The 17,950-nt window shown below is 43.5% G+C and overlaps 1 protein-coding gene across 2 annotated transcripts in view; it reads left to right on the top strand.

The window, feature by feature from the left end:
• Positions 1–17,950, top strand: part of Nha1 (Na[+]/H[+] hydrogen antiporter 1) — a 67,218-nt gene that overhangs the window by 25,336 nt on the left and 23,932 nt on the right. For both annotated transcript variants that reach the window (XM_076895793.1, XM_076895792.1), the window contains exons 3-4: positions 6,193–6,457; positions 11,848–12,048. In XM_076895793.1, coding sequence (XP_076751908.1) covers positions 6,193–6,457; positions 11,848–12,048 — 466 coding nt within the window. The remainder of the gene's footprint in view (positions 1–6,192; positions 6,458–11,847; positions 12,049–17,950) is intronic.

Below are 17,950 nucleotides of genomic sequence, written 5' to 3' on the forward strand. Positions count from 1 at the left end.
TAACGGGTACAATGATCACGGTTAACAACTCGTGATTGGTGTCGAGCATGACGTAGCGATAAAACATACAATCGTACAGCGATAAGCAAATAAAACAATATTTGATAAGCATAGTCACACGTCGGTATTTCCAAATCGCGTTCGAAGCAATTACGCCACGATGGATTTACGATTACGGCATTTCTGATTAACTTTAACGTAATAAGAGTCTTTCATTGTTAACCGATAGTGTGTAGATCGCTGCTGACGCTCGATACACCAGTTACATCAGTCGAATCGATCGCTTAATTGAGGATCCATCGTTTCTTTCGAAAGTATCGATTAATTGCTATCTCTCGAACGAGATCTGACCAGCTGACATGGGACATAAAGGAGTTGATAAAACCCCGTGGAACAGCGATGCGCATTCCGTTCGATGTTTATCGATGAAGCGATAAAAATTGTCACGAGACGGTTGCATCACCATCGATCAATTATTACAATCGTGAACGACGCCTGCGTTTAAAAAAAAAAAAACGGGTTTCCGTGGGTGGATATTTTGACGAGTACAGATTTGATCGATCGATCGTGTCGGATAGTCTCTTAATTCTTTCGAGTTAACGTGCTGTTATATGATTTTTATTTCATTCGATTATCAATTGTCACAAACGTTTCGTTAAATGAAACTGTTAATAAACGTTGATATTAAATTGATGGAGAACGTAGCTGTGAAATGCGTGGGATGCAAGTGATCGCTGCAAGAGTGCATCAGTCGTTTGGAGCATTAAAGGATCGACGTGTTTGCACTTTTTAACACGCGACACGTGTTACGTTCGTCTTCGAATCCGAAATTCCGTTTTCGAATAAAAGTCACGGCGATCTCCTTGAGGTTAATGGAAGTTTTAATGAAAACGATGAGATAACACTTATTTAAAGAGCCTATTTCGTGTGCGCGATAAAATAGGATATTTTCAGCTCGAGACAGTTTGACAAAAAAAAAAAAGAAAAATAGTGAATTACTGAAAGCATACGTTTGAATGGCACGAGTGGATAACATCGAATCGAGAACTATTATTGAACACACCTGCGGATGTACGGTTGACGAATTAAACAGTTGTGGGTTGTTGCACTCGCGTTACAACAATTTCCTGGTTTATCGATTCTACTGCGAGTCTAATTTTCCGTGACGTTACTTATTTCTAGCCCTGAATAATAAATCGAGTTGCCACTGCACGCTGTTTCGCTAAATAATGTTAATTAATTCACTTAACATCGCGTTTACATTCATACAAACTCTCATTGTCTCTCCTTTTTTGTCAGCTGGTTTTTCGTCCAACTTTTTTGCTCTCAACGATCGTAAAGATTTCTAAATATGAATCGCACGCCCGCCTCGTTGCAACAGCTGTTTCACTCCGTTCAATTAACGAAACGTTGCCAATCATAAGCGAAGACACCGAAGGAGTTAATTCCTCTTTTTATCAGTACACAAAAAAAGCACTCTAAAAGTAATTTTCCTTCGAATTTAGAACGCGTACCTCCGATTGCGAGGCAATTAACATTCGCGTAACGATTCGCGCGAGTCTAACTGTATCGCGTTGCAAATATTTACCATCGTGAGAATAAGAAACAAAAAGGTATTCTACTGCAGAATGCAATCGTAGAAAGATACTTTCTCGCAGCCATCGCGAAAGTGTTCGATGTTTCCAGGACGCGACAAATTTTTATTAAAAATTGCAGGTTGTATCGCGAATCGTAACGAGCAGGTGACAATCGACAGGATACTCCTCTAATTCCGTGCGATAACAAAGTTTCCCCTGAAATGCATCGTGCGCGGCGAACTTCCGTTCGCGAGAACTTCCTGCGAGTTCGGGCTGAAAACGATATTATTCTTCAATCAGCGTCCAGGCAACCGAGGAAGCGGACGGGAACCAAATTTCGTTCGAAAATTCCGCGGAGCTTGTAAGGAGGAAGCTGCAGGAAGAAGAAAAAAGGGACTGTAAGAACCTCGTTGAATTTCAATTCGACGCGATCGAACTCCGCGGGCGCGGAACTTTTTCCCGTTGCTGAGACGCTTGAAAATACCGGACCTGGCGATTGTTAAAGCCCTCCTTCGAGGCGAAAGCTCGAATTAAATGTTAAACGTATCCCTCGATATCGTCTCGCGAGTTTCGATTTGAATAGAGCCTGTACTACTCGGTTGTTTCTTCAAATAACTGTATTATCGATGGAGAACGCGGAGAACGGTGGTCCCCGCCATCGTGGAAATGTAAAGCGACCGGAAATTTGTTCGAAGTCGATTGCTTTCGTATGGAATCGCACGTTTGGCGTATTTAAAACTTTGAAAGTATAAGAATTACAAAGACACGGAGGCTTGTAGATTTACACAGTACACAGTGTACATTTTAGTGAACAATCGCAGCAGCCATTGCGAATTCGGACCATCAAACGAGAGCACATTTTCATAATGAAGAAGTTGTATTAAATCGTGCGTAGAGATCGTTTGAATTGCAAAGCGACGAATGGATCGATTAAATATTCTACAACCTTCAAGTTTTAATTTATGCATTGCTTTTCTTTTTTTTTTTTTTGCTATAAGACCTTGCAGGAGGGAGGAAAATTAGTCATGGCGCTTCGACTGTTTTACTCTCGTTAGCATACAATTGACGTTACTCGCATCACGCGTTCAGAAGAAAAGAGACTATTGAAAATCTCTCGCTTCTTGATTGTAGAGAAATTTCATTGAATTACGTCCCATCTTCCGTCCCTTTCTCGCACTTGAAGGTGTACTTTGTTAGTTTTACTAGCTATTTGCCCTGTTTCGTCGAATGCCTTTAAACGTGCTCATGCATGTTGATGCATGGCAGTTCGAGTAAAACGAATGCAAATTAGAAAAGCTTTCGTCATCTTATCTTTCGACCATTAGCAGGGACTGGGTATTTTGTGCTGAATTTCACGGAAAGCTTCAATTATAATTCCTCGTCTCTTACCGTTACATTTTCTCATCAACCATTAGATATTACAGTATTATGGATTGAAACTTTCAACCCCATCGACAATCAAACAGTTTTAATCTAAAAGATATCCTTTACACAAATGAATCTAGAGGACCATTTCTTGTTTATTCATCAGTGCCTGTATCCTCTGATTTCGAAAACGATGCGACCATAATAGAATCTAATCAACAAACTGCGTTAAATACTGTACCATTCAACCCCTCTAATGAAGACAAACGACGCAGACTGCTAACCAGTATATTGTTTCACAGTAATACATTCAGGATGCACCTACGTCGCTTAAAATGAATCTCTGAAAGCCCACTGACTTAATCTGAAACTCGAGAACATATTCTGCCACGATTAAACGACAAAAGTCCGAAGAATCTTCACGCGAAGCATCCCATGGACACTCTCAAAAACTGGAGAACATATTCTTCAATGCGAAACTTATATTCATCTATTCAAAGACACCTCATGGACACTTTCGTAGATTTTCTTCGATCCTTTGAACTCCATCGTGGACGCGAAACAACGGTAAACGAATCGACTCGAAAGAAAGCGATTCGAATGCCCTCTGCCCAGCCCCAGATCCTTTCAACCCCATCGTGGACGCCAAATGCGTATCCTAGCATCTTAGACAGGGCCTGCTACTGGAGTGGACGCACTAATGAGTCCACTATCAGGCCCAGAACGAAACATTCTTCCCCTCTCTTTTCCTCCCTTCTTTCTTCTTCCATTTCTATAACAACCTGAAGCATCGTCGTATCATCAGCGATTCGAATGCCTTCTGCAAATGAAAATAAACGAGGCGAGGGTTTCGAATGCCCTCTGCCCAGCCCCAGATCCTTTCAACCCCATCGTGGACGCAAAACGCGTATCCCAGCACCCCAGGCAGGGCCTGCTACTGAAGTGGACGCACTAATGAGTCCACTATCAGGCCCAGGACGAAACGTTCTTCCTTCTTTCCTCTTCCATTTCTACAGCAAACTGAAGCATCGTCGCATCATCAGCGATTCGAATGCCCTCTGCAAATGAAAATAAACGAGGCGGGGTTGTTCGAGTCTGGAAAAGCTGGCGGATGTGCTCGCCCAAAACTCGAGTCCCGCGGATGGTTAAAGACGGCCACGAGCCAGCTGGAACTTCGCTGAACCGGCTCGCGGAGTCCGAAACTTATCCTATTACGAGTTTCCAGCGACGAAAGGGCCGGGGTGCGGAGGGCAAGGCAAAGAAGATGCGCCTCGGTCCAGCGGCCGTGTCTGGTTCTTGCAAGCCATCGGCAATCTTCAGGAAGCGCCTCGAATTTACACCGGACGACGCGAACTCGGCCGATAACCTGATCTTCCGCTTCGAGACGGAGGCAGAAAGTGGGGGTGCACGCTCGAAACGGAAGCCACAGTGGTCTCTTGGAGAGGATGTTCTTGTCTCGCGAACTGGTTGATAATGGACGATGATTGTTTGAGCACGTGTTACGATGAGGCTTATTTTTGGTTGATAAATCAATGAAGGGTGTAAATGGTTGTCCACGAACCTTTTAGTCACTGTTGCAACGTGCGCACTAATACGTGTTACAGTAATAGGGAAGTGAGTGGATAAAATTGGAATTGACACGATTTATTAACAAACAATTATATTTAACTTGAAATAGATCGATAAAGATTGAGTTTTTTTGGGTCTTCTGATGTGTGCGGATCTGGATTTCTATTGAGCCCTTGAGCGATAAGGTCAGAATGTTTTATAGTGAATTCGTGTGGAGTAATAGTCAAGGGTGTGGTAATTAGATGAGCAACATTCACAGCTGCATACATCAGCGAGGAACGTAGCAAACATATTTGTGCTTCATTGTTAATGGAATTGATTGAATGGCAATGGAAGTCTCTCTGTTATTAGAGTTATTGGTCCATTTCATCATCAATCTTCGACTCATTCTATAATTTTACAAGTGCTGAGAAATAAAAATCGCAGTAACACTGTTTAAGGAAAATATTCGAATATTCTACTAAAAAACTGCAACTCGAACGTATCGAATATTTCACGATGAATAATGCTTTCGTTTAATACAGAATCCGGAAAACGCGCGCGCTGTAAATTGACCTGTTTTATATCGAATGAATAAATGCATGTTATTTGTATTTACCAAACCGTGGTCGTCGTTCGCGAAGGTACATTCCACGATAACGCTGACCAGAACAAACAGGGGGACGTTATCAACGATGAATCGCACGTGAAATTATCACAACGAAAGCAGATATTTTCCCAAACGCTGCTTCTGTGCAGACGTCGATAACGTGTCATAAAATCGACTCCACGATACGATCGAAATCACTGCGATACAAATCGAATTCCTCGTGCTGTGATATTAACATCTCTCGTTCTCCCCATCTTTCAACATTTACGATAAAGATCGTGCGACAGCACTACTTACAATTTCCCAAAAATACACAAACACCTATCCTACGACAAGGACCTGCTACCATTGCGCCAATTAGAGAACAAACTAGGTATCCAGCTGGAAAGTGGACACTTAGGTCCTGGATTCAAGTGCATGTACCATTACTCGTATAGTTCAACTTCTAATTCGCTCACTACTAGAACCAGTTGGATGTACACTGCGAGCTACGAATGAAAATAGAAGAGAGAAAGAGAGACGAGACGTTTCGTCCTGAAGCTTTGACAATTCTGTGTCTCAGACTCGAGAATAGTGTAAGATCGAATCAGAAAGTTCTTTTAGACGTGTGGCGGCCTTCTGACACTCGCCACTGTTTACAGTTTCCTGAAAGTACCCGATTTCCTTTCCAATATATAGAAAATTCTGACCTGTCCCTAATACGAGATGTTTCATCCTGAAGCTTTGACAATTTTGTGTCTCAGACTCGAGAATAGTGTAAGATCGAATCAGAAAGTTCTTTTAGAGGTGTGGTGGTCTTCTTACATTCGCCACCGTTTACAGTTTCCTGAAAGTACCCGATAACCTATCCTTTTCAATATATAGAAAGTTCTGACCTGTCCCTAATATCCCAGCGTCTAAAACAGGGCCTGCTACTGTAGTGGACGCACTGATGAGTCCACTGTCAGGCCTAGGACGAAAGTTTCTTCCCTCCCTTCTTCTTCCTTCGTTCCTCTTCCATTTCTATAGCACACTGAAGCAAAGCGCTTCAATCGAGCAAAACAATTCTCAACGAGTTCTTCATTGATGTTCCTTTTTTCTTTCTATTTGCAGAAAATTCGCCCTGGTCATCATCCTCACCAGAGCAGGTTTGGATTTGGATCCGAACGCCTTGAAGAGGTTAAAGGTCACCGTACCAAAGCTTGGTTTAATCCCATGGGTGATCGAAACGGTGGTCCTGGCGGTGCTGACAAAGTATCTCCTCGATTTGCCTTTGATATGGGGCTTCCTGCTCGGGAGCGTGATAGCAGCCGTTTCGCCAGCGGTCGTTGTGCCCTGCCTCATCAGATTACGTGGCAAGGGTTACGGGGTGGCCAAGGTAAGACTGAGTTATCACGCGTTACCAGATTATTCGTTAATTGATGCCTCTGTTCCTTTTTGTCGCTGGCTAGCCTGCGAGTAAGAGACGCGCTGTACATAATTGCGAGTCAAGCTCGTAAAATACGATAGTCGTTAGTTGTAAGATCGTGATTAACGATGCAAATTATCGTCGAATATATCGTGTATCAACGAGGCATCTTATAACGCAACGAGGAATTACATATCGTCACGAGTTCTCTTTTTATATCAGATATTCGAGTGAACCTCTCGTAATCTCGTAGCTGAAAGTTCGCCGCTAAACGGTTTAGAATCTACTCAAAGATTTCGCATCGTCGAGTCGATATCGGTGAATTTAAACTTTGTCGCTTAAACTTTCGATGCTCGCAGGAACGTTGAAATTTTTTTTCCATGCGAATCTTCGAGGAACGCTCGCAGTTTATTATTCAGAGAATCGTTCGATTCTCGAATTTCGAGGATTCGTTGAAATCGAGGGTATCTTGCGATCTCGAGGAATTAAGAGCGTCACGGAATTTTGGTATCGCTGGTGCTTCGAAATACCGACGAAGTTCGGTAGTTCGAAGTTCTGGCGACTTGGAATTCGATATTATGGAACATTGGAGTTTTGCCATCTCGAGTTCTTGGTATCGTGGAATTTTGCAATTTTCTCGCCGATGAAACAACGCGAAACGATCGCTCGCGATCGATATCAGCTCGATCCACGTTAATATAATTTACAACCGAAACTCTAGCGGAACTATTCGATAGACAACGTTCGTCGAACCGTTCCGAGCTGTTTCGAATTCTTCGAGGCAGCTCAGCTCGTGCGATTCGCGGCGGAGTTTCAACGCGTCGAATTAGGGGCGTCGTCGAAACGACGATATCCCTTTGCAGCGTCCTCAGGTTTGGGACGCATTCATAAGTAATGCCGCGTAAGTTTCGTCTGTTCCTCGTCAGACATTGCCTCCCGTTACGAACTTCTCGAATGCAAACGGCGACATTAATTGAAGTTTCTTTTGGACACCAATTCGCTCGTTCCTCACTGCAATTCCTTGGCGAAAAATTCGAAGCTTTCTGAACACCGTAGTTTATCGAACAACACGACTGGGGTAGTTTTGAAAAAGAAAAACATTCCCTCTGTGAACAGTTGACCAGACAGGATGTAGTTTTCGCTTTACAGACAGTTTCGTGGAATTTTGTTATATATTTCTAAAGGTTTCTCGTTTCGTTAATGTAGAATTTGATAATAGAGATAATAGAATGCAGTATAACTACAGTATCAACGAGCAAAAACCGCCAGTCTTCGAAAACGTGTTCGCACTGTAAACAGTTGGCCAGACAGGATATAATGTTCGCTTTGCAGACAGTTCTATAAAATTTTTTCTATACTTTGAAAAGTCTCTCGTTTTATTAATATATAATTCGATAATAAAGATAACAGAATACAGTATAACTACAGTATCCAGTTGGTAGAATTCATTGGGAAAGTCAACGAGCAAAAACCGCCATAGAATTAGTTGTAACACGGTCGAGCTGGTTCGATTCTCCTCGGCCAGGGTCCGTCGCGTCTTCTGAATCGATGCGGAAAACGAACAGCCGGTTGTAGAATGGCCAGCTTTATTCCAGTCGAACGGTCGAAATAAGAGGACTTAGTGCTGCGGTCCGTCCGCGCGGTTTCCCCGGCTGAAACACGAAAACCTGAGGGGGTCGTCGCGGTGCTCGAGCAACCCCCGCGCTGGAACGCTCGATGCTCCGAGAACCGATGGAAATAAATTCGTCGAAAGGGCGGTATGCCTGCGAATTAGATCGCTGCCAGAGGATTAAACAGCAGTCCGTAATTGTGGCGAGTTACAGTGGTCGTTGGATCCAGCGGGAACCTCCTCTGTTCGACTCTGCAGGGTGGTTTCGAGGGAGAGTGTGTCGGGTAGTAAATGAGTCACAAGTTTCGTGACGCGTTTATTCGATGTAGCAGACTCTCACCTTCAACTGGGAGGGATCTCTGCGATTATTTTATGTTTTACGAATTTTTTAATCGACAATCAGCTTACTCGTTTGTTGGTGCCGCCCTTCTTGTTGCTTAGGAATGGCGAGGGTAGGTTGGCGGGGGTAGCTGATGTTGAATGTTAATTTTCAGTAATGTAGAGAGATTTCCAGAGGTTTGCTTACCTGAGTTTATGGCCATTTGGGCCTATGGAGGATGTCGATTGAAGTTTATTTTTCTGTTGCTTCTTAAAAATGTTAAAAACTAAAACGCCTCCTCAAAGGTAGTTTAATTATCCTGCACACTATATTACTTTATTTTTACTGCTGCTAATGTCTTTTTTTTTATATGTGTGTAAATGGTTGTCATCTGTAATAAGTGGAGTGGAATTTGGTATTTTGAATTTCTCAAGCTTTAGGAAAAGAGGTTGAAATGAATTATTCGATTAATGATTTGAATATATCGTCGACGACAGGGTAGTTTTGCAACAGTTTTAAATAGACTGGCCCCAAATTCGAAGGATCTGTATTTTCGTGGAATTACACGGGATTAGAGTTGGAACAGCGTTTCGTAATTGTTGAAGATTACAGTGGCGGCTGAATTTAACCAGATCCTTATCGGTGGAGTTTAGTACACACATTTGCGCTTCGTCGTTAACTACACTTCCGTAACAGTGTCTTATTGCTGTAAAATAACTGTGCTGAAACTCGTGTGCATCCACTTGTTTTCGTTAAACGCGATATTAAAATTATTTAGTTTATCGAAGTTTCGTCGATGTTGCTTGTCTCTCGTTCTCATCAGAGGATCTTCTCCAGCTGTTTATTCGTTCTAAAAACGAACGAGCCTGAAAGATAATCCCTGACGCGGCTGGCGCATCCCTCGGTTTCTTATATAAAGGCTGTCGAAAATATCGTCTGTCGATGGCCGTGTAATCGATATTCAGACGGCAGACTTTATTCGCAAGGCGTATCCCCTCGCCTTCAGAATGGGCTGTCAGTAACAGTTCTTATTGACAAATCGGCGTATTCATCAAGCCTTGGCGTGGCGCGAGGGAATTTCCATGAATGGCTAATTCAATACCGCAGGCGTCTGACCATAACGACCCGTGACTACTTGTCCGGCCTTCCAGCCACCAATTGACGGATATGGACCCAATATCGGTTCACCACGCGAGGTAATCGAGTTCGTCTTCCTCGATCTCGACGTACATCGAGTTTTTTAAAACTTACCAGTTACGTTCGTTCATTTTTCAATCTGAGAACCACTTGTACACGTTTCAACCATCTACGAGAAGTCGTACACATTCTCAGAACTTCGAACAGTAGTACCAGAGCTCATTAAGAACCACTTCATCGGCATCTGATCCACATCTCTCGTTTCTTATTAAGTACAAGGGCGCATTAGGAAATAACGAGGTTATCACTGAAGGAGAAATAAGAATTGTGCACAAATATCTAGATCAATCTACAAACCAAACTGACCCAATTAATATAATTAGAGTACCAAACAAAAAGTCCCCAAAATTAATTCTCCAATACTAAAAAAAAAAAATAGTATCACAAATTATAGCAATGTCAAATAAATCTCACACAAATTAACCGATTGATAGCAACGAAATCCAACGAAGTTTCATTACGGTTCAACGAACGTTGGTAAAAAACGAAGAAGAGACTCGCTCTCGAGGGATCGGATTTTACGGACGTCCCCGTTGGCCGGAAGTTCGTCGACGGTGCGCGACACGGCTGGCGTATATCCGGCAGGTTCGCCGCGGCGCAACGATGCAGTCCTACTTAAAATGATAATGTCAGAAATAGCGGCGACAATGGACGGAGGGCTGAGCAACCGTGGCACGCGGATGGCTGAGAGGAAAAGGGGTGAATAGAGAGAGAGAGGAGGGGAGGGGGAGATAGCGGGATAGGGTGGACTTAAATAATTCAGTTTAGAAAATGGAGTGGAAGCTGTTTGAAGAGTGCAAAGGCCATTCCCGGGAATGCGATATTCATGAGCTGAAAGATCTAGACGGGTGGGCTTTTTGTTTATTCCTTGGCCTGCGGTAGGAACCAGCCGCGGCGCTGAGAAAGAAATTGAACGCGCTGTCAGGAGCGCGAGTGGTAATTCGCGTTCCACGCGAGATCAAAGCGGTCCCGGCCGTTGTTTCACCGGAAACGGAATCGAGAGGGAACGCTCTACGACCGGTAGTTCGATGGAGGCGTGTCGAACCCTTTCTTCGTCTTCCCTCGCCTCTACCTCTCTCTGTTTCTCTCTCTTTCTCGCGTTACGAAGTGGCTCAGCTTCCTCCTTTCACAGCGACCCGTTTTTCACGGTGAAATTTTCCATTCGCGGTTAGATAACGCGACGCGAGAGGGATGCCACCCTCTATTTAGAGGCTTAAGCAGAAATTGGAGGGGACTTGTTGCGAATCGAGGCGGATAGGAAGAGGTGGGTAGCGGGAAGCTCGAAGGAAATTGCGTTCGGCCTTTTTAAGCGCCGTGCGCTTGTTTGTGCTTACAGAAACGGGATAATGGAAAATTGAACGGACCCGACGTCTCACTTTTCGGAAGTTAGATCGTCTCCCCTTCGCCGAGCGTGACCTCGTTCGATGGGTGTCGAAGAAACTTGTAATTTCGATACGCGACGTTGGTCGAAACAATCGCGAGACGTACGAACAGCAGTCGTGAACGTACGTAACGGGAAACAAGACGTGCCGCGAATCGCTGACTAACCGAAACGTTTATCGAGGGAGCAGTTCGCCGCGACTCGATTTCGAGAGTCTCTGGGACGATCGTCGAACTTAAATCCCGTACGAGCTATCGCGACTTGGGATAGCTTTTCGAAAGAATCGCGCGGTCTCGTTAGACCCACTTCTCTCTCCCCTTTAATTCTCCTTCATTTTTCTCGGCTCCACGAGCCAGCTTCTGGCCCTCCTCCCTCTTCAACCCTGTTTTCTTTCATCCGTCCGCGGGCGGATTATTTTTCACTGACCCCGAACGGAACGGCTTAGAGCTCCTTAATGGTTTTTGAAGTTACCGCGAAGGAATCTGATTGCGGCCGATAATGAGGTTTCCACGAATCACGAATGTTGCGACCGCGTCGTTGGAAAATAAGGAACGCCATGGAGGGTTGGGGGTGGCTGGAAATACGGAAATCGATTGGTGTTCAGATGTTGTTCGCGACGATCGAACGCGACCAGTCGAGTGTTGTTCGTCGAGGACCCGCTAATAATTCTTTCCCTGATTATTTTACTATTCCACGGGGTGCAATCTCGTATTTTTACTCGAATCTAATTCAAGTTGAAGCCTTCAATAATTGATTATTAATTTCTTATCGAAGAGTTTAATTCTAGAGAATAAAACGCAGCTTGGAGATTGAAATAATGGATAATAACTTGCCTTCTCTTCGTTTGCTTTCAGGGCATCCCGACTTTGATCATCGCCGTGTCAGGAATCGATGACGCAGCGTCCGTGGCGATCCACGGTATCATAAAGAGCATCATGTTCTCGCACGATGCACTCTGGTACCAAATCCTCCAGGGTCCCATTGCCATCGTTGGTGGTCTTGGATTTGGTATCCTTTGGGGCTGGCTGGCGAAATACGTCCCTGAGAAGGGTGATGTAAGTACTTTTAACCTTCGATTAATTTTTTAGCGATCACCAGTTCGTCTCGATTGCAATCTCGATGTTCTCGTCTTCTATACTAAATTTCTATAGCTCGATGTTCCTATTATACGATATCGTCGTTCCATTAAAAGTCCAATTCATTATACCGCGGTGGGGTTGGAAAAATATTGGCTGACTCAGCTATCGAGTCGAATTGGCCACACGTCAGGCCACACGCCTCGAAGTCCGATTATAGTAAGGAGACACGATGCCAAATCCACGGGAATATCCAGGATCGTAGCGACGGGCCAGCTAATAGCTCTCTTAATGCTATTGGCGTTGTTCGACGCGGTGTTAAACGCACTCGGCGAACCGTGTGACTCCCATCGTTTCTGATTTATCGACGAAATAAAAGACGGGGGAAAAGGAACGTGTTCCGTTCGCAGAATCGAGCGTTTGATGCGCGCTTGCTTTGGCGACAGGGACGCCACGGGAACTGATTCGATGAGACCAGGAAGCAAACCCTGTCTCTGTCCCGCTCTTCGTCAACGTACGATATTTTTTGCTACTTTAAATTCAATCGCAGCTTCGCTCTCAACGACGAGAGCAAGCGATACAGCTCCCCTCTCGAGCGAGCCCTCTTCGCGTTTTTATTGAAATTTGTTTGCTTCCTTTTTGAAAAAAGAACTGAGTACAGAGGAAACAGTTTCTTTCTCTTTTGTACGGTTTTTGTTTCTTCTTTCATCGCGCTTGTGCGAGGTGTTTATTCAGAAAAACGAGTAGCAGAGTTCGACGCTGTTCAGAGTACCGTATCAGTGATTAATTATCATTCTCTGAATTATAAAAGCTACAAAATTTACGATAAAAGTTGGTCGTTAGTTAAAACTGGATACAGACAGCGATAATATCAGAATCTGTTCTCGTATCGAATATTTCGTTGCAGCGCAAACTCATTGTAACAATACTTTCTTCTGTTGTTCTTTAGATTCGTATCTTTCGGGTTGAAAATTAGATAAAATTAGAAAAAGTCTGGAAGCAAACCCAATAAGTCTTATAGAAGCTTTTCACCTCCACAATTGCACGGTATCAATCACCATCCGTCATGTCGGACAATACACCGGTCCTGAGCAGCTTCGCCAGCCAGCAAGTAGTAACGACCAGCGTATGGTCAGGCATCTTTCAAACCGCGATCCGCTTCTAACTAATCGCGTTGATAATTAAAATTCCATTCTCGTGCCAACGCGAGCTTCCCCAAAATACACTTCGTCGACCCGTAAGACGCGAGCATTATTCAACATTCTTGGAAAATTTACAGCCAACGCTGGATTTACTTCTGTAACGGCGGTCTCGCAGTTACCCTTCCGATTTCGCCGGCGAACGAACTTTAATGAAAGTCTTCCATTATGAATCTTTCCATTATCAAACTTATCCGTCGGAAAGAGCTTTATCCTGTATTTCACAGCGCCTTTATACTTGGAACAACCGTGTAGAATTTAATAACCCCCCTTTCGCGAGCCACCCTCGGTGTAGTCGGCCTGAAAATCGCAAAAACCACCCCGTCACGGTCCTCGAACGTTTCTGAGTCCGTCGTTCGACGAATCGTGGCCGCAGTTCGCGATCATTCTGCGATATCGCAACGCTTGACCCGGGTTCATCGCAACAGAAGATAACTCTTTGGCACTGAGCCGACTCAATTCGACCCTTTAACGCCGCGGCAGCGCTCGAAGCAACCCTCGCGGATGATGATCCGATACGAGACGACTGGCAATAGCTCGTTGCAAGCTGGTTACGCGAAAACGGGATCAACGAGCGAGCCTGTTTTTTTTTTTTTTTCTCTCTCTTCCCTCTCCTCGCGAACGAAAACGGGTCTAGAGACTCGCGCGAGGGAAATTGGGCCGATTCTTTCTTTCGTGGCTCTTTGATCGCGCATGGTTCTGACAGTTCTCAAAGTGAGTGACGGCGATGCGTTTGCCAGGGTTCATTTTTTTCAGTGGTACCGTCGCTGACGCGGGTTCGCGGGGTTGATTAACGAGGTATCGATTAATTAACGAGTTAATCGAGGCTTCGAGCGTTGCGCTGTGATGCGGGATTTGAGAATTGATCGTCAGAAAGTTAATTCTCTTTCAATTATTTGTCTGTTGAACGTACAATTCCTCTCTCTCTCTCTTTTTCTTTTATATCCTCTTGGTTATTCTTCTTTTATTACTCTTCTTGAGGGTGTAATACATCCAGAGAGGTATAAAAACTCTCGCGTTGCTCCAAGTTTTATTAGCAGTGAATGAGGATCGTCCTGGGAATAATTGAAGTTTAATCAACATTCTACTGAATGGTAACAAGGCTACTTCGAATAACAGGGCACTCTAATTTTAAGGAAGATTCAAGTGTACTCAGATGTACGTTCCCTTTTCCATACTTAAAAATTATCCTTCGTTTATTTTTTATGATTTTCATAGAACTCGAGAAGCTATTTTAAAAGTACTTTAGCGCAACACCTCCTTGGGATAAGATTTTTCCTGTGTAATCTTAAGAAAACAACTTAAAATTCTGACTTGAGAACGCTTCTACGATAACGTTCGCGGCAAGCTCTCTGAAACAGTATTTTCGATCATACTTCACTACATACATTATATCTATACGTTCAGTAATTTTTTTTTTTTGCACATCTGGAATTCCCATAAATGTATAAGTATTCGTGAATTAACACTTTGACGTGAATGACGTCTATAGCCGTCAGATCCTTGGCGACATGTACGCAAATGACGGTTACAGCCGTGGTGCATATTTTAATCAATAAAAAAAGAAATTTTAATTTTATTTTAATCAATAAAAAAAGTGAAATGTGACCATTTTCACTTCCAAACATACAACTTACTTTTACCTTTTGAAAGCGATCGCATGGCCAGAAATGTGCGTCAAAGTGTTAAAATAAGGTGATCGCGTCGTGGTCGATCGTGATGCGATCGTGGTCGATCGAAAAAATCGTTGATGTCTGCTGAAAAAAGCTCGCGAACACGTATTTCATCGGACACGTGAAGAACCGCTCGCGCGTTGGCAGTTCCCGCAGGCTGGCCGCGCGTATATCGCGCCGAGATACGACGAGCCGAGCCAGCGAGAAGGAGCTGACAGAATTTATTATTTGCCTCGTGTTTCGACGTAATTTACGCCAGCACCGCGCGCGACTCTTTACGCAAATTGTACGTTATCCATCTCGTCGCGTCGCGACGCGGCTGAATTAGCAATTTCGAGGCGAAACCCTGCTCCACGGCCGTGTTACGTTCCCACCGCCGATAATTATTGCCGTTGTCACCTGGCGACGGAACTCATCCGAATTTCCAACCGACTAATCTCTGTACTCGATAAATATCCGACCAACGTTCTCTCGAGATCCTCGTTAAAAGTATCTGCTGAAATATCCTGACGCAATTTTTCCAAAATCCCAATTTATAAAACCTCCCACTCAATGCAAGAATCTATGAAAATTCCACAGTGGCGCTCTCGTACACTATTAAAAACGTAAAAGGAGAGAAAAAGCTTGAGATCTTCGTTAAAAGTGTCTTCTGAAATATCCTGACGCAATTTTTCCAAAATCCCAATTTACAAAACCTCCAACTCAATATAAGAATTTATGAAAAATCCACACTGGTGCCTGTCGTACACTCTTAAACACGTAAAAGGAGAGAAAAAGCTTGAGATCTTCGTTAAAAGTGTCTTCTGAAATATCCTAACGCAATTTTTCTAAAATCCCAATTTACAAAATCTCCCACTCATTGCAAGAATCTACAAAAAATCCACAATGGCGCGTCTGGTACCCTCTTAAGGACGTAAAAGGACAGAAAAATTGTCGAGAAAACGCAGCTAGACAATCCTTTCGATGGTACCGATTAAGAGACAGAGGTGTAGCCTCGCACACGCTCGCTGATCGAAGCTGGAACTCGCCGGTTCTCTCCTTGGGGGTGGACGAACCGTGGCAAACTTTTGCGCGGCGGTAACCCGAGGCAAGAGGGTGAGCCAGTGGGTGGCAGGCGGAGATGGCGCGGTGAAAGAGGGACAAGGGAGAAATCGATTCTCCCAGCAATCGTTGAAATTCGCTTCCGGCCACGGCAAAGTGGCTCGTCCGCCGCGGATCCGAGGGAGCCAAAGGTGGAGTAGGGTGAAAAAAAAAAAGAAAGATGCGGGAAGGGAGACGCAAAAAGCGGGCCAGTGGGTCGATCGGCGTGCACCAGCAAGAGTTTCGCCGATGTTGCCCTCTTTCACGCGAGCGTCTCGCTTGGAAATGCTCGCCTCGCGGCCTCCGTGAAACGAAAGAGACTGCCAGCGAATATTTTCCTTTTTTCCCTTCCTCGCGTTCAACCCTTTCGCTGCGCGTGTAAGAAAAGTCAAATCTCTTCGATGCACGGTGGCGGAGGAGCTTGGTCACGGGATGCATTCAGATGTTTGCCCGTGTAGGAGGTTCGTTAAGACTCGAAAGGATTTTTTTATTTTATTTTTTGGATGTTTTGTTCGGAACGAAACCGTGGACAAGGGTGGTCCCGATCTTTTGGGAGTACAGGTATAGTTTCTGGGGTTGCGCAAATTTGCCGATGCTGAAGAGAGTTCGTTAAGGGTGCGATGCATTGATGGGTTTTGGCTCCTTTTTTTTACGTTTTTTGGTGGCTACGTTTCTTTGAATTGATGCCCCTTTTGTAAATACGTGTACTGAATTTAGGTAATTTTCTACCATTATTTGTTTGGCAGTTTTTTGGGTGAAAAGGGGAGTAAATTTTATTAATATTCATCCTCTCAATGTAGGGTTGACAAAAAAGTTTTGCGTATACGAGAGTACCTCTGACAGATTTTATATAATGTAATAGCACGTTTATTGTGTTACATTTTCATTTCATACGAGTTCATCGAGTTGTTTTCCACATTAAGCTGGTCTCGACTCTATCATCAGTAGAGGCTGCTTTTTTCATTAGCTGCATTTTGTAATTTGCGAAAAATGTTTTTCGACGATTAAAAGTTGGCAATTAAATAGCAATTGCATTACTGCTCGCGCGTAGTCGCTTCAAATCTTTGCATCTGAAATTTTCCACGAGTTTTCCAAAATAGTACAACCCTGGTTTAAAATGAATGTAACGAATGGGCTATTTAAATTCGTGAGAAATCTTTTTCGAATATTAACCTCTCTCCAATCACGGTTCTTAATTACAAAAATTAATCGACTAACTATGTCGAATAAATTGGAGTCCAAAAATTTACCCCAGTACTGGGCGAAGCAATTAAAACGTATCGGTGAAAAGAAATTAATTCTCCTTTTACGGGAACGAAGAAAAAATTTGCTCTAAATCAATGTTTATCTGTTTTTGCTGAAAAGTTTTCCCCGTTTTCAACAGTCCGCTTTCCACGGGAAATGTGTAGAAGACGGTCATTAACTTTCTCCGGGGTATACCTCGGTGAATTCGTAGCGAACAGCAATTAACGTATCGTGAACCCAAGTGGGTGCTAGACACCAGCAAGCGTACTCTAAGATTTATAGGTCAGTTTCTCAGGATTAGGAACTAGTGTAACATCCTGCGTAGAACACAGTTGCATACCACGTACAACTGTTTTAGGATCATTCGTCAAATCTGGTTTGTTCAGTTTTCACGATTCAGTTTAAGCTTGAAAAAAATCGACTACTTCGCTTAATACAAATGTACCATTTTTTTACCATTAAATTATAAATAGTCTTAATACATGATAACATACATTCATAGGTCAAGAGTTGGCAATTTTTTTATACAGCTTGCTTTAAATAATTTAATTTGGAAGAAAATAAATGTATACTTTTTTAACAAAGTGATATAATATATTGTATGCATACAACAGCAAGAAAATTGGAATATCAGAGGTAAAATTGTCTGGAGGAAAACGTGTAACTAGCATTCGCCAACTCTCT

This window comes from Xylocopa sonorina, chromosome 5, assembly GCF_050948175.1.
Source record: "Xylocopa sonorina isolate GNS202 chromosome 5, iyXylSono1_principal, whole genome shotgun sequence".
Taxonomy (NCBI): domain Eukaryota; kingdom Metazoa; phylum Arthropoda; class Insecta; order Hymenoptera; family Apidae; genus Xylocopa; species Xylocopa sonorina.